The sequence below is a fragment of the Lissotriton vulgaris genome, chromosome 3_2, assembly GCF_964263255.1.
Source record: "Lissotriton vulgaris chromosome 3_2, aLisVul1.2, whole genome shotgun sequence".
NCBI lineage: Eukaryota > Metazoa > Chordata > Amphibia > Caudata > Salamandridae > Lissotriton > Lissotriton vulgaris.
The window spans coordinates 9,053,885-9,075,415 of record NC_141690.1 but is presented as its reverse complement, the minus strand read 5'-3'; the positions used below and the strand labels follow the sequence as shown (position 1 = coordinate 9,075,415).

Genomic DNA, 21,531 nt, shown 5'->3' with positions numbered 1-21,531 from the left:
TGTCTGCACTCCAATCATGTCGTTCACAGGTTGCCGCAGCCTTCCCTGACAACACTGATGTAAAGCCGCACGAGGTCCGTCCTGGGGACCTAGTATTGGTCCGAAATTTCGACAGGAAGAGTCCGCTGGAGCCCCGCTGGAAATCTCCGAAGACCGTCCTTCTCACCACGAGGACCGCCGTGAAGATTGAGGGGAGAAAGGGGTGGGTCCACACGAGTCATGTGAAGAAATTTTGTGGACTGAAACCTGATCGAGACTCGTCCACCCCCACCAAAGACTGTGTTGAGGAAAAAGACTTTACAGTATCCGAACGAGAAAAAACTCCCCAAGAAGAGTACCGTATGAAACTCCGATCTAGCAAGTCAGACAGTTTAATTGTTTAAGTCCTCCCCTAGGTGAATCGGTTAAATAGTTTCTGACATGTATCCCCTAGATCGAGATGGAGAGAGAGAGAGACAAGTCAAAAGAAATACATACTGCAAATCACTGCGTAGTCACTGTATAGTGACGTTGTTAATAATGTTTTTTCTAAGTGTTCTAATTATTATTGCCAGTATTCTGCTACCTATCTACTGGCCTATTTTCAGGCGTGAACAATCTGTTTACAATGTCTCTGCTGAACACACTTTTAGTGAATTACCTGCACACGAACTCTCTTACAGACTTGCGCTGCGCAACAATACATTCATTAGTATGTTACACCACTCCCATCAGACGAACAATGCTACAAACTGCTGGATATGTGGCCGACTCCCTCCCTACCAGAACTACAAGGGAGCTCTGCCCCTCTTTCCGTACCCGTTCACTCACAACGGCTCCTGTGGGGCATGGTTTAAAATAATTAATTCCTTAGATCCTGATATTGCTGTTTTCGATGGGGGCTGGGTTTGGGGAAACTTGAACTTAGTCCTGCTCGACGTCTGTTACCCTGATAAGGAGGGACTCCCTACTCGAATAGGAACTGATCTAGAAAATGAAGTATATGGATTAGGTAACTACACAATTAGTCTCATGATCCTTACTGTTGAATCCGAAGCTGCTCCAGTTCTGCCCCATATGCTAGTATTACCAGTCACTGGTGAATTATGTGTCCGGAAGAAAGGTTCAGTACACTTAGGTCATAGTAAATGCACTACTGTGGTCGAATTCAGTGACCATGGTAAGTCGTCCTTTAAAGCTATCAATCATTCCTATTTTGTTTGTGGTCATACCGCATACATACGTTTGCCTCCAGATTGGGATGGTACCTGTTATATTGCATTCCTTCTGCCACCTGTTTTTCTAGCTCCCCCTGATTACCATAGAAATACGAATCTAGTAAAGAATAGACCCAGAAGAGATATTCCACTTGTCGACTACACAGAAACGGCATGGGAACAGTACACTGATTTCAATAAAGGATTCTTTTTCTTTCTAGGACCTGTCCAAAACAGTAAATTAATACGTAGATTAACTAGAACACTTGAAGCTGTAGTACATGAAACTGCCTCCGCCTTAGGTAACTTAACAGAGGAGCAATCTGCTATGCGGGTTGTTGTCCTTCAAAATCGTCTTGTTATTGACGTCATCTTGGCAGATAGAGGTGGAGCCTGTAAGGTCATCGGGTCAAGTTGCTGTATTTTCATTCCACAAAATGCACCATCTGTCTATCAAGCTATTACCCGTCTGCATAAAATTGCAAATCAGATACATCAGAATCCAGGCACCTGGACTTGGTCCGGTTGGTTCTGGACAACGTTAACAGCCTGGGGATGGAAGATCCTATCCTTCCTAGGTTTCGGCCTTGTCATAGTATTCAGCTGCTGCCTGTGCCTACAGTGTGGGCCGGCGATATGTGGACTGTGTGCCACATCATGCATTGAACATTCCAGTTTCCTCTCAAACAGTCAAAGAAAGAAAGATGAACAAATAATGTTACAAGAACAGACTGATCGATTCATGAGGATTGATATATCATGAAGGGTCCCTAGGGAACAAGGAGGGAATGAGGAAATATAAATTTTATGGTCAAGATGTGTTCCCTAGCGCGTACCCCACCGTCTCCATGTACGAGTTAAAGTGCATGTAACTTCCCTCCTGTACCAGCTATGAAGACGCAAATACATTTGCGTCCAACGTTAACATGTCCTCTTTCAGGCCCACCATGAATGGGTTGAATGGTCCGTTCCTAAGTATGCTATGCCAACGTCTTTTGTAGTGTACTTCTACGTTTTTCAGCTCTGGCTGAGTAGGCCCTGAATCTCTGCCACCGAGCCTCTTTTCTGGCTTCTGACTCCGAGGGCCTCTGCCCAGGCTGCCTCTGTACCCGTGAACTCTGACTTACTTTCAGCGCGGCCCCTCTCGCTCAGCTCAGCCTGCTGCCTGCCAAGATCGACTATAACCTTCGAGTTATCTGTTCCGCTCCCCGAAAATACATTTCTGCCTGCCAGTTTCAGTAAACATTCCCCTCAGCTGCAGAGCCAAAGGGCCGGCCTGTCTCTGTGCAAGTAATTCAAGTAATTCATAGCCCTTGTTGCCATGCTCCCATGGAAGGCCCATGCCCCCACGCTTCTCATACAGACACTCAGGCGCTTATACACGCACTCACAGCAAGTATAGAATAGCTTCTGCCCTAGAGACCTTTCCGCCCAGATAGCTTAGTTCCTAAACATCAGATACCAGATATGATAGAAGCACAAGTTGATCTGACATGCCAGACTTCTGTCTCTTTCTGTCAGTGTAAATGTCAAGTCCCCTGCACCCTCCAGCTTCACGTCAATCACACGTCCTGCAGCTGTGCGCGCATCCAAGCTTCCGATTTCTGCTGACATTGCAACATTTTCTGTTAGTGCCACCCCTTTTGTGACACCTACCTGTGACGTTTCTAGCACACACCTCTAGTTCACGCCTCTTGATTACGCACTTGTACCACGTGTACCACGTGTATACTGTTATCTTGTCTTCTCTCAGCTGTTACGCCTCCTGCACTGTTGCTTATAGCATGAATTAAGTATATAAGCTATGTACTGTTAATAAAATGTGGCGCTCTATCCCTTCTGACACCCCTGTGGTAGTCAGAACATGATATCCTGGTCTTGACCATTCCTTTTTAAGGAATAAAACCCCTAAGAACTCTAACACCACGGACTCTGTCTTTTTCTTCCGATCTGAGTTATTATTGATTAAGTACTTACCTGCATAGAAATTAAGAGAGTAAATTAATTATTTACGTCACTCTCGAGCAGAGAGATCAAACTCTCTCTCTCGAGCAGAGAGATCAAACTCTCTCTCTCGAGCAGAGAGATCAAACTCTCTCTCTCGAGCAGAGAGATCAAACTCTCTCTCTCGAACAGAAAGATCAAACTTTCTCTCTCTCTCGAACAGAAAGATCAAACTCTCTCTCTCTCGAACAGAAAGATCACACTCTCTCGAACAGAAAGATCACACTCTCTCTCTCTCTCGAACAGAAAGATCAAACTCTCTCTCTCTCGAACAGAAAGATCAATCTCTCTCTCTCGAACAGAAAGATCAAACTCTCTCTCTCTTGAACAGAAAGATCACACTCTCTCGAACAGAAAGATCACACTCTCTCGAACAGAAAGATCACACTCTCTCTCTCTCGAACAGAAAGATCAAACTCTCTCTCTCTCTCTCGAACAGAAAGATCAAACTCTCGAAAGATCAAACTCTCTCTCGAGCAGAAAGATCAAACTCTCGAAAGATCAAACTCTCTCTCGAGCAGAGAGATCAAACTCTCTCTCGAGCAGAAAGATCAAACTCTCGAAAGATCAAACTCTCTCTCGAGCAGAAAGATCAAACTCTCGGAAGATCAAACTCTCTCTCGAGCAGAGAGATCAAACTCTCTCTCGAGCAGAGAGATCAAACTCTCTCTCGAGCAGAGAGATCAAACTCTCTCTCGAGCAGAGAGATCAAACTCTCTCTCTCAGATCAAACTCTCTCTCGAGCAGAGAGATCATACTCTCTCTCGAGCAGAGAGATCATACTCTCTCTCGAGCAGAGAGATCAAACTCTCTCTCGAGCAGAGAGATCAAACTCTCTCTCGAGCAGAGAGATCAAACTCTCTCTCGAGCAGAGAGATCAAACTCTCTCAAACTCTCTCTCGAGCAGAGAGATCAAACTCTCTCTCGAGCAGAGAGATCAAACTCTCTCTCGAGCAGAGAGATCAAACTCTCTCTCTCAGATCAAACTCTCTCTCGAGCAGAGAGATCAAACTCTCTCTCGAGCAGAGAGATCAAACTCTCTCTCGAGCAGAGAGATCAAACTCTCTCTCGAGCAGAGAGATCAAACTCTCTCTCGAGCAGAGAGATCAAACTCTCTCTCGAGCAGAGAGATCAAACTCTCTCTCGAGCAGAGAGATCAAACTCTCTCTCGAGCAGAGAGATCAAACTCTCTCAAACTCTCTCTCGAGCAGAGAGATCAAACTCTCTCAAACTCTCTCTCGAGCAGAGAGATCAAACTCTCTCTCGAGCAGAGAGATCAAACTCTCTCTCGAGCAGAGAGATCAAACTCTCTCTCGAGCAGAAAGATCAAACTCTCTCTCGAGCAGAAAGATCAAACTCTCTCGAGCAGAAAGATCAAACTCTCTCTCGAGCAGAATGATCAAACTCTCTCGAGAGCAGAAAGATCAAACTCTCTCTCTCGAGAGCAGAAAGATCAAACTCTCTCTCTCTCGAGAACAGAAAGATCAAACTCTCTCTCTCTCGAGAACAGAAAGATCAAACTCTCTCTCTCTCGAGAACAGAAAGATCAAACTCTCTCTCTCTCTCGAGAACAGAAAGATCAAACTCTCTCTCGAGAGAGAACAGAAAGATCAAACTCTCTCTCTCTCGAACAGAAAGATCAAACTCTCTCTCTCTCGAACAGAAAGATCAAACTCTCTCTCTCTCGAACAGAAAGATCAATCTCTTTCTCTCTCTCGAACAGAAAGATCAATCTCTTTCTCTCGAACAGAAAGATCAATCTCTTTCTCTCTCTCGAACAGAAAGATCAATCTCTTTCTCGAACAGAAAGATCAAACTCTTTCTCGCTCTCGACCAGAAAGATCAAACTCTTTCTCGCTCTCGACCAGAAAGATCTCCCGCTCTCTCTCTTCAAACTCTCTTGCTCCAAGGAGCTATAGAGCATACCCCTCTTCAACATGAAGTATGGGTGTGTACCCCCTTTAAAAAAAAATATATTTTTTTTTTATTGCAGTGTCGTCAAACAACAAATATAGAATAAAAATTTACGTATCTTCTGGTATACAGATGTACATTTAAGACGTTTTGGTAATACATGAGTGTTCTATATGTAGAGGCAACAGTCTCTCCGTTACCACCCTCCCATAACTCTCGATCGCCCTGCCAGCTCCCCCAGATCTTTTACCACTTCTTCTGATATCCTCGAATCAAGTAAATTGTTTACTCTGCTTGCCTGCATCAGTCCAGTTCATTTTCCCAGTCTACCTCTCAAGGCATTGTTGGGGAATCCAGTAACGTACAATATTCTTCTTTGCCGCTAGAGCCAGCCCATAACTTTGTGAGTTTAGGCTATGTTTCATCGTGCGGGATCAACAGCAGGAGCCACTTTGCCTCTACCGGGACGACTGCACCGTCATCCTCCGCCAAAATATTTCCTACTGCCTTCCAATATTCATGTATTGCCGGTCACTCCCATAACAAATGGTGGTAGGTACCCTCTTGTCCTCACCCGCTCTGACATAGTGCATTACTCACCCGATTTAATCTATGTAGTAATAGAGGGTAGTATATTCTGTGGAATACTTTTAGTTGAATGAGGCAGAATCTGGATCTTATGGCTACTTTCCTAGGACGCTGCATGGCTTCTACCCACTCCTATTCTTCAATAAGACCTACCTCCGTTTCCCATGCTGCTCTTATTGGCCCCAAAGGGTCCAGTACATTATTTACTATTTACCTAAAAATTAGCGAAATTGCCTTTTCCCTCAGGGGTTCCGTTAATAAACTGTCTTCCAGTGAATACACTTCCACCATTTCCTCACCCTCCCGGTTATAGCTCCTTATTGCATGTCCTAGCTCAGCCATTCACCTTTCCCCATCTCGTATTCCCTTTGTAGGGTGACAAACGAATCATAGGCCTGCCCTCTCCTGGTATCACCTAGGGACTCCAGTTCAATAAGCTCTTATTTACTAGTGCTACTTAACCTCTTTACTTTGTCGAGTTTATCACAGTCCCAAAGCAGGGTCATCACCGTTACCTAGGTTGGGACGGTAAAGTTATTTTGTGGCTGCTCGCCATGCTCCTATCACCAATTTTGTGTGAATCAGAAGGCTTAGCTACACCTTCTTGCTATAGAGTAAAGGTAGGTGGCCTTTGGCTTCCATGGAGGCCCTGTTAACTCTATATGCTGGTTCCCCTTGGTCTCCCAACGCCCTCCCATTCACTGACCAGTTGGGAGGCCTAGTAGTACAGTTTGACATCTGGTACCGCCAGCCCCCGTTGTATACCCCTCTCTGCAATTTACGCATGGCGATGCAGGGTGCTCCTCCACCCCAGATCAGGGTTCTTAGTTCGGCTTCAAGTTTCTGGAAGGAGTGTGGCAGGACCTGTTAGTGTATTCTGCATGACATATAATATGCGGGTAAGTGTCCTCTTGAACTGTGTCGCTCGGCCCATCAAAGTAAGTGGAAGCTTCTGCCAACGCTTGGCGTCGCTAATGAATTTCCTCTGTTACATTGCCAAATTTTGTTCCTAGAACTCTTGCGGGTTCCTTGACACAAATATCCCAAGGTATTTGAACTCCTTCATTTCCACTAGGACGTTACACCTGGATGTTAGTTTTGGGAGGTCACCCACCAGCGAGAACAGGGATTTGTCCCACATGGGGATACCCCATATCAGGAGGTCTAGTCGGACCCACCCTGCCAGGGAATCTAGTGCCAGCGCAAACAGCAAGGTGGACATTGGGCACCGTGCCAATTTCAGCTTGTGTAGGGGAAACACATGAAATACAGTTGCTTCTAATATAACCCCTGCTAGTGGCTGCTCATATAGCAGCTGCACCCACCCGATAAATACCGGTACAAATCCTGGGCGGGTCAAAACTGACCATATGACCCCTAAACTTTCTTATCCCCAAAAAGAAAGGCTCACTACGGCCCATCCTAGATCTCAGGCCCTTAAATCATTACATCCTGTCAGAGCATAATCCGTTTGGTCACCTTTCAAGACGTGACGACACACATTTTCCTTGCATGTAGAATTGACATCACTAGACTTAAAGAATGCCTATTTTCACATCCCAATCCATCCAACACACTGCAGATACCTTAGGTCTATTCTAGCTGACAAACATTATCAGTTCAAAGTCCTCCCATTCGCAATCATTACTGCACCCCGGGTGTTCACCAAATGCTTAGCTGTGGTAGCAGCACATCTGCGCAGACAAACATCCATGTCTTCTTGTATATGGACATCTAAAAGAGGCTATTAGTTATAGATTCCATACCTTAGAATTTTCCCCTGCGTCTGACTGGATCTGGGGAATTTTTTCTCAGCAGTACCCCTGCGCGTCAGGTGGCGTCAGTGTACTCCGCATTCGTCATCTGCATCGTGATCGCTGGGATGACGTCGCGCTATCTACTTAGATTCCATCCCTGCACGCTGACGTCAGTTCTTTCTTTTTCCGCGCCATCCAGCGCAGATTTGGAGAGAGCGGTCCCCTTAGTCACTTTTTGACTGAAGTTTTTTCGACTCTTGTCGACATCTTTTTCGAGTCGTTCGACTTTTGGTGCATGTAGGGATGCCCCACCGTCAGACCGGCTTCAAGCCTTGTGACTCCGGTCACAAGCTGATGTCTGTCACAGATTCGCACTTCATGTGCCTCTGGTGCCTGAAGCGTGACCATGACCCGAAGTCGTGCTCTGACTGTCAGGCCATGAACCGGACATCTTTGCAGGAGAGTTTCTGATAGCTTCTGGAGGCCTGACAGTTGCTCCCTGCTGCTCGTCGTCCCAGTCAAGAGGAAGGTTCCGGGACCGGTCACGGAGCCACCACCACCATTCCTCATCGAAGTCTTTGTCATTGGGGAAGTCGAAGCACAAGAAGATGGTGAAGAAGCATAGTCTCTCTTCGCCTTCTCTCCCATCCCTCGACTGATGTGGAGGGTCGTCATCCTCCGGCTCCGCCCTCTGAGTCTGCTGGAACAGCTCCGAGCTTCCCTCTCTTCCTGGGAGCCGGAGCGTCTCCTGCCCAGCTTTGTGCCTTTTACGAAGCCCTTGAGCTGGACTGAAGAAAGGAATTGGGTATGCTTTCTCCCCCTACCATGGCTACAGAGGATGGAGCTTCCTACGCTGTGGTGTTGCGGAGATCGGCTGAGGCTATGGGACTTGAGCTTTCTATGGTGGTGGAGAGGATTAACCTCCTAACTGAGGTGCTTCAGACGGCAGCTGTCTCTTCGGAGCCCTTGCTGCCTTTCAATGAGGCCCTCACTGACGTCCACCTGGGCTCCTGGCCCAAGCCCAGCACATGGGCTCCTGTGGATAGGATGATCGCCTGACTCCACCGCCCGGCACCGGACGACCCACTTTTCCTCTCCCAACACCCTACCCCCGAGACCTTGGTGGTCCAAGCCTCCTCTTAGAAAGGAAACGCTTTCCCTACAGCTCCTCAAGATAGGGAATCCAAGAAACTGGACCATCTTGGGAAGAAGAGGTTTTCTTCCGCCAGTTTAGGACTGCGGCTGGTGAACACTGCATTTCTCTTGGGACGTTTCCCACATTCATTGTGGGACACGGTTGCACAGGGGCTGCCACAGTGCCCGAAGAAGGCCAGGTCTGTGTTCACCCGGCGTGTTGCGGAGTTTCGAGATGACGCAAAGTTCACCATCCAGTGTGGACTTGATCCTGCTGACTTGCTGGGTAGGACAATTTCCACGTCCGTAGCACTGAACGCTACGGCTGGCTGAGAACCTCTGGCTTCTCTGGGGATGTAGAGTCTACCCTTTTGGACATGCTCTTTGATGGCAGTCGCCTGTTTAGCGACAAGACCGACCACTCGCTCAAGTGCTTCAAGGTTTCTAGAGCTACGGCCAGGTTCTTCGGCTTTGCAGCGACTTCTCGCCCCATTCAGTCTGCCTTTCGATGCCTCGTAATGGATGCCCCACCACGTTCCACACAGGGCCGCACAAACCACCCAGCCTCTGCGCGGCCGGGGACGTGGGACCCAGCTTTGTGGGTCCGGGGGGGCAGATGGTGGGCCAGTCCACCAATACCCCCCACTGCAGCTGCCTCCAAACCTTCCTAGTCCGACCTTTTAGGGCTGTCAGTTGCCAGTTGGTGGCAGGATTCGCCATCACCTTCCCCACTGGCACAGTATCACGTCGGACATGTGGGTTTTGCGGATAGTCCGAAGGGGCTTCCCCTTCGAGACTATCCCTCCCCCCCATGCCACCAACAATCTATTGCATGTCGGAGGATCACTTGGCCCTTCTCCATCCAGAAGTTATGGCTCTCTTGGCCAACGGAGCTATCGAGCGAGTCCCTGTGCCAGAAGTAGGTTGTAGTTATTCCCACTACCTCCTGGTACCCAAAAAGGTCAAAGGCCTGCATCCTATCTTGGATCTCAGGGACTTCAGCCACTTCCTCAGGAAGGAGAAGTTCAAAATGTTAACGCTGGCTCAGGTCCGGTCTGCCCTCGACCCTGGAGACTGGATGGTAGCGTTTGGATGCAGGTCCAAATAATGAATATCCCCTCATGGAATCTCCACTGTCAAACATTCTATGGTGTCAAATCCATTGAAAACCCACTAGAATTGAATACTCCACACCCAAAAAACATAAGGAAAAGCCTTTGCAAGCAATTGTTCTTATGTGAGGATGACTGAAAAACTTTGTGCTGTGTAGCTTTTGAAAATACATTAATGTGGTAGGTTTTCGTGTAGCCCACCGGTTATACCTGCAATCAAAAGACAGAAAGCTTAAACTGGCATTTCGCTAATTGCTTCCTAAATTTCTTTAATGCACTTTACTCAGTTTATCACCTTTGGGCACACCAAAGTCATAGAAAATTCCTACAGGTCTGGTACCTCCACACTCTAGTCTAGTTTAGGCAGGGATATGTTCCTTAGTGAGGGAGACTGGCACAAATATTAATGTTTTTACTTAAAGAAATGCTGAAATCTGGCAAATATGTTATGCATGGTCTACTGGCCAGCCCCACAGCCAGGGATGTCTAGTTTGTACCAGTAGAATCCCCAAAGAATTTGATAGTATATAGTATTTTTTACTTTCCATACAGTCCTGAGTTTTCATTGCCCTAAAATCAGCAGTGAACCATAAATGAAGAGTCTGTCACAAATGTTTACATTCCCTAGGAAAACCTACCTGCAGGTTCTAATCTTGAATTGTATGCATTTAGGGCACCATTTCCTTGTTCAGAACTCATTAGTTTCATCTTGCTGCTTGATTTTTATAATATATATATATACACACTCTGAAACAATTGCGTAAGGTAACGTGTATATGTATCTGTGTGTGTACCCACACTTTTTTAACAAAATTCTTCGTTCGCCAGATTTGGCTCTGAGAATGTTTCAAATAAGGATATAAACTGTATCAGTGCCTGCTTTATGCTTTGCAAGAGTCAAATTAACAAAGTTTCTTGGCCTCTGAATGAGACCAACTTTAAATATTAATCCATGTAGTTATCGAAATATCTCCAGTGCTTACTGTTCAGTAACCTTCCCTCATTCACACTTCATCACTCATTCATCCTTGTAATGGCTATAGCAGATTCTTGAGTGTCCAGGGCCCTCGATTATAGAAGCCTGTAAACTCAAATCTTGGAAACATACGAAGCTACGTGCTTCCCAGAAAATCTGCCAAACTCTTAATTTGTCAGCAAAGGGGTCGTTATTGAAGAAGAGTGAAACAGATTCTGCTTTAACTGACTTTACAAAGTTGGTTTTCTTTAAAAGTACTATTGACTGCTCAATAAAATATCTTAGTAGATAGACTTTGCAAGCTTCCTTGTATTGCAAGTTATCAAAGACTACTGAAGACATGTTTTCATAAGAATGTAATGCAGACTGACTCAAGATTTTGCAAGAGTGGATTTACATTTCTCAGCAAGCAAGTTAAATAGTAGAGCTTCCATACTTTTCACGGACATTCAAAGATTTAAATCTATGAGTAACCTACATTTAAAAAATTCAAGTTCACTAGCACACTTAGCATCTTTTAAGGTAACTCGACCCATCCAGCATAATTTTTTCTAAAGTCATTGCAAATAACATTCGAACCCTAAAAGCTCTTGAAAGCATTTAGATTACACTTAAACTAAATGTTAAAATAGTACAAAATAAAGTTTTGCAAACTTAGAAGTTATAATTGATGTAATTGGAGCTCAATATGGAAAAACTAACACAATCTTGACTTCTGTATGACATATTTGACTGATTTCTCACTCAAATTTCTGTGATGACAAGGACTACTTTACTTTTGTCCTAATTTACAATAGCTCTTTCGATATCTGTTTCAAATCCCATGTACTTGGTATTGTGATTACTAAATGTTGGGGGTACTTAAAAAGCATTGGTGATTGTAAATTGTAACCAAAATGAACATTGAAATGTGAGACTTTACCTTTATCATTGTTAATATTTTTGAATTAAGCAGCCTGGGTAAATTTAATAGTAACTGTATTCTTTTTTTCCTCTCTCTCTGTGTATATACACTAAGGTGGACGATATCAGTTAGAAATAAAAATTCCGGAAACTTATCCATTCAACCCCCCAAAGGTAAGTGTTGACTTACAGACTGATTCACTTTATGAGCCTTCTAAGAAAGGATGCTAGTTACTCTCCAGTTGAGGTACTTAAAAAATTATTATTATTTTTTTTTAATTGGTTTTTACAACGAGATACATTTGTTGGATATCTAAAAGTAAAACACAGCTTTTCCACAAGGTCTCAACATAGCTTAAACAATTCCCTGATATGGTAGGCCCATCATTGCAGCACCTAAAAAATGCAGCTTACATGTTCTAGGTTGCATCAGCAGTCCGTGTTCGAGAGCCAACAAAGAAAACCTAACTGTGAAGGAAACAAAAAAAATAAAGCGAAATACACAAACATTTCCGTGGTGTTTCATGTTAATGATCCAAGGGGGACCAGGGTTTGGCACCGGGTGTCGCCCGGTCTGTTAAATGTGAAAGAGGTGTAGGGCTTGCAGTCTGGGTCCGCAGGCGAGTAAAGGCAACCCCTCCGAGAGATAACCCACCAAGGGACTCCAGATGTAGGCAAACCTTTACGCGCGTCATCTCTTATATATTTGTCATCCGTTCAGGGGCCAGAGTCCGCTACAGCCGGGCATGCCATTGGGTAATGGAGGGTCCTCCGGTTTATTGCAGGCTACTGCTATTGCCATCTTGGCTACCCCTAAACATAGCAACATAATGGAGCAGTCCTCTTGAGTCTGATATTTCAGACTAGGGTCCCGCACCCCCAGGAGAGCATGTTCTACAGTATCTGAGATGGGGTATCCCTTAATCTGTTTAATTTGGGAAAGGATTTTTTTTTCCAGAAGGGTTGGATGGAGGGGCTGTCCTACCAAATATGACTGAACTTTCCCAGAAGCCCACAGCCCACCAACATTTGTCTGAGGTATTTGGGAATATGGGGTGTAATTTCTGAGGATGTAAATACCATTTGTACATAATTTTGTAACTAGCTTCTCTTAGAAGCATGGAGCGATTTGTATTCGACGATGTCTTTGTACCGGGAACCCCACTGTTTCTCCCTTATGGGGGCGGGTAATAAGGCGTCCCAAAACCTTCTGTTTTGTGGAACCAACTGGGGACCCACCGTTAAAAGAAGAGTACAAAAATGATATGCAGCCATTAGTCGTAGTGCCAGATTCCGCACATCTCTCATTTGGGAGCAAGTCGCTGGTCGCAGCCAGCCGCACCTGGGGTTGTTGCACCTAATGTTTTAACTGGAAGTAGTGATATTCTTCTGTGGGCAGCAGCTTAAAAAGGGCTCCGCATTCCGCAAAGGAAATCAGTTCTCCTCGCTTAGTGAGCTCTGATAGCATGAGGCATCCACCCTCCCTCCATTTATCAAAGGGGCCCTCTAGTAGTGCTGGGGGAAAGGCCAGATTGAAGCGACTGGGGGTGTAGGGAGAAGGAAATGTCGTTAAAGGCAGTGTCTTGGTGACTTTGTCCCATATTTGGACAGTGGTGGCTATTGGTGTGCTGTGGTATACATTAGGCAGCCTGTCGCGCTTCAGTTTCAGTTTCCATGTAAGATGCCATATGGTTCTACCCTTTATGTGCCTATCCATATGGAGCCAGTGTTTATCTGAGGCTTTAAGGGACCACTCATCCAGAACCCGGAGCTGAGCAGCTTGATAGTACAAGAGGAAATCAGGAAGGGACAACCCACCCTCCAGGCCTGGTCAATAGCCGTTGGGATAAACAAGCCCTCTGCCAAAACCTGGAGTACCTCATCACCATCCTAGTCTGTCTCTTGAAAAAGGTTCAGCGTAAAATCTCCAGTAATTACTAGGTTTGCCATCTGTTTATCTCCTTTCCATTCCAGGAGCAGATTAATCAGCTTCTCCACTATCTTTAATTTTTATCTCTGATTAATATAAATATTAAACAGTGAAATTACCAACTACTTGTCCTATCCCTTCAATTGTAACACCAGTAACCAGGGTTCAATTATATCCATCAATGTTACCTTTGCGGTAAGTTTAGAGTTTTACATAGGTTGGTAGCACACCCTTTGCCCTTCGTGTGTGCTACTTTTATGTGCCCATCTGTTGTATTCAGTGAACCCAGTTAATGGGATACTGGAGTGTTCCCATGCCTCCTGCCCTGCTATTATATCAAACTTCTCAAAGTATTTTGACACTGTAACATCTTAAAATTTCAAGGCAAGTTCTCCCATATTCAAAGGAAAAATACTTAGCTTGGTATGCTTTTTTGTGGATTTCTTGTTTGTCTTCATAGCACTCCCCGGTTAGTACCAGTTGTCCAGTTCACCCTGTTGGGTGACGTGTCTAGACCCAGCGCCTTCTGCTGCTGCATGCAGCTTTGCTGCTTGTATCTTCAGCCCTACTGGGACTCTTGTGGACTGCACCTTTCAAAATTGAGGGTACCTGTTGGATCCAACCCTTGTTTTGTTTCCACTGTCCTTTGCAGGTTGTTGTGACGGCAGGGGCAGGTAGCACCCTTCCTGAAAGTGCACTATTTTTATGCCCCATCTATTTAGCAGCTCCTTAAAAGCTGTGACTTAAGCGTGGATATGTGGGCAGTTGAATGTGACCAATGTGGGTTCAGATACTTGCTTTTGGCGGGGTGCCAAGAATTTGATGGAGAAGATATCTTGGTATTCGACTTCTGGCAGGCCCTTTATCAGCTTTAATATGTTTGAATGATTTTAGATATCATGGGATCCTCTAGATCGGTATTTGAGGATCCACAGTAGGTTTGCCTGTGCCTCTGTGTGAACAGCAGAAGCCCTAACACTCTAAAGTGTTTCCGGTGGGATTATGTTCTCCTCTTGGGTGTCACCCCCATGGGCATGTAGGGTCATTGAATGGTGCACCAGCCTCTGTGTGACTCCTGCACGGGCTGCAGATCAGATTAGAACCAGGATTTGATCTTGTATCCTTCCTAGTTTGTGGTCCACCACTGGTATCCCCTCGGCTGCATCCCAATGTTTTGTTGACTGACTCCTTCACCAGGTTCTACTAGACTAGTCCTGAGTCAGGGGTGCAGCCGATTGGGTACATTCCTCCATGGACCTCATTCCGGGTCTACAACTTCCATTCATTGAGCTCCCAGGGGTGTTACTGCTCTGTGTAGGTCTCCTGTTTTGCGGGGTGATGCACTGCCTCTTCTTCCTGTTCACGTCCTTATTTTTGATGCTCAGATTAGGCTAATTTCCAGCCTCTTGCTGGCTCTTTCAGTAAAAACTGTCCAGATGAGCCGTGGGGGCAGTGGCGATGCCCCCATTTCGCAGAGCTTTCCGAGCTCTTAGTGCTCTGCTTCTGTTTCTCCTTGCTTAGCTGTCATTGTGGTAGGGCCAGCACTGTCATTGCCAAATTCACCTGGGGCTTGCCCCATGGAGGATCTCACTGGGTAAGCTCGATGTCTGCCTTTCCTTGCATGCTTTCTTTACCGCTTCGTCATACGTTGTGGTGTGGGGTTGTTGGGTCAGTGGTCACTGGCTCTTGCTTCACTTCCTGAATTGTACTTTCTGTAGGAAGCAGCCTATCCCATTGTGTTAGTACTGGCATATTGATTCATTATAGTTTTTTCCTAATTGGGTGGAGTAATTAGCTTCTAAATCTGTTCCGCCTCTGTTGCACATCCCTCCCCAGTGATGTGGACTTTCTTTGCATCACCTGCTTGCGCAGCAGTCTGTATTTAGCACTTGATACTGTCCATATGTTTCTGAACATTTCCTCCAATCGTACTGGTAATTGTACCAATTTATCGATTACTTTCTTCCATGTGCACATTGTAAATTCAACATCCTTCCTTGATTGTACTTCTTAAATCAGGCCATTTAAATTCTCCAAACTTCCTTCTATGCCTGGCACGAAGACAGAAAGCGTATTTAACAAGTCCACTTGTATATCCATCTTATTTGCGTGATCATTCAGTCCTTCCACTGTTGCTTGCATTGTGTTCAATACTGCCTCCCAGAAGATGTTGATATCGGTTGTGACTCTTTTACCTCCTTGTACACTCTTTAGTTTGGCCTTCTGCGCGTGGGGCATCCAGCGGGTCTGCTCCCTTTACATTATTGAAGCTGGACACACACTTGCGCAGCGCAGTTCAGTTTGGCTGTCCACTGCCATTCTCACTGGAGTGTTCGACTAAGGTTTGCAGGTTCCCTCTTTACAGGCTGGGAATGCATTAACAATTGAGTTAAAATTGCATCAAAGACCTCCATTGTCTATTTGATTGACTGCCTCTGGAATCTGAGAGGGCATCATTTGAAGAGGTACCTTCCAATCCTAATCTGTGTTCCTGCGTTGCCGAGGGACCGTATGATAATCTGGTCCCCAGGGCCGTCGTCTTAGTTGATCGTTATGCTGGCGCTTGAGCTTCTTCTGCAGTAAGAGTTATCCTTTTCAAGATAAGGGGATAAGGACGGAGGTAAATAAAGCTGCCCCAGCCCATATCTGTAGGGCTATCCTTTAGGGGTTCAGACCACTGACCAGTGGAGGGGTTGGGGCTGGATGCTCCTTGCCCTGCCACTTTCTCTTCAATCAAGGGTGAAAAGTTATCAATCTTGTGACTTATCTGGTTTCCTTGGCTCTGGCCATACTGTAGTACAGTTGCGATCGTTACCCATCTCGCCCTGGGCACACTCACTGACCTCATCAGTGACTGTAATCGGGCTAGCCTCGACAGTGATCCTTGCCGACATCTTCCTCGTTAACACTATGCGGTTGTGGGGTTTCCAATGGAGCTGTCTCCTGCTTTCTTTTCCTCTGGGTAGTCTGAATGCTGGTCCTAGATTTTCCTGACCTCATGACCACAAGTCTCCGGCCAATCTTCAACCAGGCAACACAATCAGTCTATTGCCTATGCCTTTCTAGTTCTTGTCTGGCTGACTGACTGGCAGCATTCTGCGCTTATTGCACTTGTGGCTTTGAGCCTTGTGACCTTATATTTGCCTGGCAAAATGGTTAGAGAAGAGCAATTGGTTATAGATACAGGTACCAGCCCAAATATGTCCTCAGTTCAGGATGGTCGATCAGTAGAAATATGAAGTATTGTCTATGTTTTTATGATGTATTGAAATGTGAAGCAATGTTCCTTTTAATAGTCTTACAGGCCCAATGTGGAATCACTGTTGCCTCTATAACAATGTACTTTGTGAATGTCCTCCATGCGACAGATGTTACTGTTGTGATGACATTGTTTTGTAAAATAAAAACAGTAAGAAGATATTTGGCAAAAAAAGTCACTAACCATTACTTTGCCGCGTAACCCTCCACACGCCTGCCGCTTGGCGCACACCTCTCCCCGGATATTTGGTGTAGAGGCCAAAGCAAGCAAGTAAATCGGGATGTGAGCCCCTGCTCAGCCTCCAAGGGATTGCCGACACCCACGCTGGCTCAATGCTCCCTCAGACTCGCTTTCTAGTTTGCATCTCCGGGCTCCATGTTTCCTGGGCTGGGCTTTCTGGCCGATCGCTCAGTGATGCTCTTCACCCACCTGAGGGCCTGAAGGGGTCGGGCAAACTTTCTCGGGACTTCCACACTGCCCATGCTGTTCGTGGCCAGGAGCACTGCTTCCCTCGTGCAACCACAACAGAGCCTCCTCGCCAGCAACTCTCGATACGCTCCATCTGCTTCCTCACTCGATGGACACTAAAAGTGGCGCTGTCAATCCTGGAAGATGTGGTCTCAGGTGTCACTGTCTGGGCTTTCTCAGTGCATCATAGGGAATTTTGGTTACTAAATAACCAGTTGATCTGGTGCCTATATCTTTGAGATGCTGTGACTTAATTTCTTGCTGAGGTAGACTACATTACTAAATGTAGTCCATTAGAGCCAAAGTTTCCATGGCCCCCTTTCCAGACAAAAAGATCTCACAAATATACAAAACCTTAGGTAGCCACACACCAGACTCCGTTAAAGCTTTCCTGATTAATTGGGAGGCAGATGTGGGTCCAGTGGACGATACAGACTGCACTAATAACCCATTTCCTGCTTGTTTGAGGTGCTAGAGTTACAAGGGTTTACATTTGTTGTGTGATTGTCTGATCCGTAGGCCATTATGGGGTAGCGTGACCAGGATACTGTCCAAAATAACGGGGGTTGTCATTGAAGCAACGCCTCAACTGTCTTTGTTGGATGCCTTGGATGATGTAAAGAGTTATGGATACTTGAAGCTTTTTCGTGGGGCTCAGGTTTCTGGTGGCTACAAAGATTACCCACTATTAAAGTGGTGGCTTGAGATGGACCGCTGTCTGATATTAGAAAAGCAAATCTGACACTTACAAATATGCCTGCAGAAACATGAACGTACTTTGGGAAGGTGGGAGAGAATAATGAGAATTTGGCAGACGGAAATCACCATAGGCAGCTTGGAATGGAAGGTTGAATTGGGAACTTTATTATATGGAGAATGTTAGAGATGCAGATGATGATGTTAACTGTTAAACTGTTTAATGTTAAAATAAAATTTATTACAAAAAAAAAACTTTCGGAATTCTCACAAAGGCTGAAATCAGCATTTGTGAATGCAATGGTGATCCACATGATTTACAACTGGTATCTTCACCAATTTGTTTGTTTTTTAAAGTTTGGTCTAACACTTATCATTTGCTGTTTTACCTTTGTAGTTGTTTCATAGTATTATTTTATGTTCTAGGTGCGGTTTATAACTAAAATATGGCATCCTAATATTAGCTCAGTTACAGGAGCAATTTGTTTGGATATCCTGAAAGATCAGTGGTAAGCCACTTTATATGTTTAACGTCTTTTCTAAATTACATTGACCTTTGAATGACTTCAATTAGTAATATTTTTATTTGTATGTGGCAATTGCTCCCATAGCTTTCTAGCATAGTGAAAGAGTTGGTCCTCAAAGTGCATTTTGTGATTTAATCCAGCCTGTGCTAGTATTTAGGAATACTGGTTCCAAGTGACTGTATTCATTTTAAGTTAACTTTGCTTGCTTAAATTCTTATAATAGTCATTTGATTTAGCTTGTCCTGTTTTATTTCAATATGAGCATTGGTTCTACTGCTTAACTATGACAACAACTGATGTGAGTTATGTAGTGAAACAGTCACTACTATTTATTAAGGATTTCATGGAGTCTAACTGTCAGAAAAGGTGGCATAAAAGAAAGTAGTCTGCATCTCTTCGGGGACTAGAAACCAATTTTAATGTTGGCCCCCGTCACTCCCTTCTTATGCCTGCTATACTGTCATCCTCTCCTGGGATCTAGCACGTTAACGTCCTTTGACTTATCTTCATTTTATAATCTGTAGTATTTCACCTACTTGTGCATCCTGCTATTTTTCTTCATTCAGGCCAAAATCCAGTAAAGGAAATTTGCTGTGCTTAGTGTAACTAACTTGAACCAGTGTTTTTGGAATACAGACTTTTTTCTCTTTTCCCATTTGGCTGCCTTGCTGTGTTAAACTGGAGGAAGTTAGGATACTCCTCCTTATTGAGTGTACTTGGACCTTTCTTAAGCTAGCTTTTGTAATTTCATGTATTCCGAAACATAAACAAGTGGGTAAGACTACACAAACCTAAAAAACCCTACCACCACATGTACCCTTGTGATCTTTCCTTCCAACTTGTGCATAGCGATTCATATCGCTCTTGTGGCAGTTTGGTAAGAAGCTACCTTATTTGTTGTGTATGGTTGGTAGAGTGTGAGTTGATACTATATCCCTGTGTGGGAATGGTTGGGTGTTGTGAAGCCTAAGAATTTAAGTTGGAAGAGTGTAGTTTAATAAATAATTAGAATATGTGACATGGGATATCCTCAAAATATTAATCTGTCAAGCAAACGACGACTGTTGAGCTACACTTTTTTTTTGTTGCTCAAAATCTGTTTGTTTTTACAAAGGAATACCACAACATGCCAAACCTTTACAAGGTACGATTGGGGGCACATAGGCTATGCGTAATGACTACAGCATTAAGAAATAGATACATAGTAGTGGCTACATAGCAAGCGAAGTGCACAGCAGGCTCATGTTATAGCATGTCAGTGGGATTTGTTAGACATTTCTCTTTTCCCTTCTATCATCCACTACTTATATCTCGTATAATGGATGCATGTACAAGTTTTATCAGTCATTCTAACGGCACTGGGCCCTACTACGATTAGAGTGAACTCTCCCTTGGGATTTATCCATCTAACATCCCAGTCCATAACCCAAAAATGTAATCCTTCCGAAGAGATCTTGATTTCAACGATGGGTGTGGTGATTCTTGAAATTTCAAGACCTCTTTTTTATCTATTCAACATGGACCAAATCCCACCCAATTCACAGTTCAATGTAGAAACATTTTACACAAAGTCTCAATCAACGTAGATTTCGTAAATTATTGAATTAGAGATTCGAAAATTCCTTAAGCTAAGCACTCTTAAACATTTTAATTAGTAATAAAACAATTTTAATAAAAAACACTTGTGCAAGAATAGATCTAAATGCACTTACAAAGTCCTGCTACCAATGAGCTAGTACGATGATTCTCAGACTAACAAACAACCTACCCTGACCTGTCCAGAGGGAGGGGGGGGGGTCGTTCATAGACAAATAATCCAGAATCAAAATTAATCCTCAGTCAGTCAGCATAGAAAAATGATAGTGCTCAGAGCACGCTGGAAAGAACAAAATAAGTTGTGTGATGCAACTCATAAGATAAATTGAGTGCATAGCAAACCAAATAAATCAAGTGAGTTGCCCGTCTTCCAGGGTTTTCTTCTTTTATAAATTCATAATGAAATATCTGCTTCATGTTGTCACACCATCGAAAGACCATCATCAGTTCAGAATGTGTATTTTCATTTAAAGAATAGAAACATCAGGATAGTCTCATGCTTGCCATGAGAATGGATAGATTCATAAGTCGACATTGATTGTCAAAAAGAAAAATAGTACCAACACACAGGATAGTAGATAATCCAGTTCATAGTCTTGCCATTCCCATGAGAATGTTATATACAGAAAGCAAGGAACGCACAATTTCAATATAAAATTCCTTAGTCTTCTAAATCACTAAACGATTGTTAATTTTTAGGTTTAAAGCATTTTATTGAGACATTTACAGAATTAGAAAACAGTTGTCGCAAGAAATCAGTGCCATGGTACAGCCATATAGGAGCGCATCCAGGGTGCAAAGACTCTTCAATCGAAATGTCCATCCAGGTGTGGCGCTTGGTGCGTATGCTGCGACCATAACTCAAAAATAAACAACCCCCCCTTCATAACTCCCCCCCCCCCCCCCCTCCACTCCCATCCCCTCGAATCCCTCCCTTCCCCTCCCCGTCCAGTGCTAAATTCGCCCTCCCACTTCACCTCCCCCACGCTGCCGTCCCCTCCCAGCCGATTCCAATCTGAGACTCATTGATCAACTGAATCTACAGGTGATGTTAATCTCAACAATCAAAGGTATCGTGGACATGTCAGTTCTTTAAATTCTGTAACCAGTAGTGAATGGAACGGCTGCCACAGGTCATTAAATTGCTCCACCTCTCCCGCCACTGTGAGCGACAACTTCTCCATCCCCAGAACGTGCCATAATCTATGCAGCCAATCCGTGGTGGAGGGGAGTGTGGTGGTGCGCCAGTGGATGAGGATATTTTGAACTGCTGAGCCCAGCGCTATTGCAATCTGCCTGCCCCTACGAGACTTTAGAGGGTACATCAGCCGGTTGGGCAAGCCCAACAGTACATACGTAGGCAAGCGTGGCAGTTCGATGTCAAAGTGTGAGTCAATCTCGTCCAAGACTTCTTTCCAGTAGGGGCATAGCAGGGGGCAGTCCCATAGAACATGTGTAAGTGTGCCTATCT

General features: G+C 44.6%; 1 protein-coding gene across 2 annotated transcripts in view; it reads left to right on the top strand.

Annotated features, from left to right (window-relative positions):
• UBE2K (ubiquitin conjugating enzyme E2 K) overlaps window positions 1-21,531 on the top strand; it is a 355,329-nt gene that overhangs the window by 133,819 nt on the left and 199,979 nt on the right. For both annotated transcript variants that reach the window (XM_086963963.1, XM_086963964.1), the window contains exons 3-4: window positions 11,700-11,758; window positions 18,364-18,446. In XM_086963963.1, coding sequence (XP_086820089.1) covers window positions 11,700-11,758; window positions 18,364-18,446 — 142 coding nt within the window. The remainder of the gene's footprint in view (window positions 1-11,699; window positions 11,759-18,363; window positions 18,447-21,531) is intronic.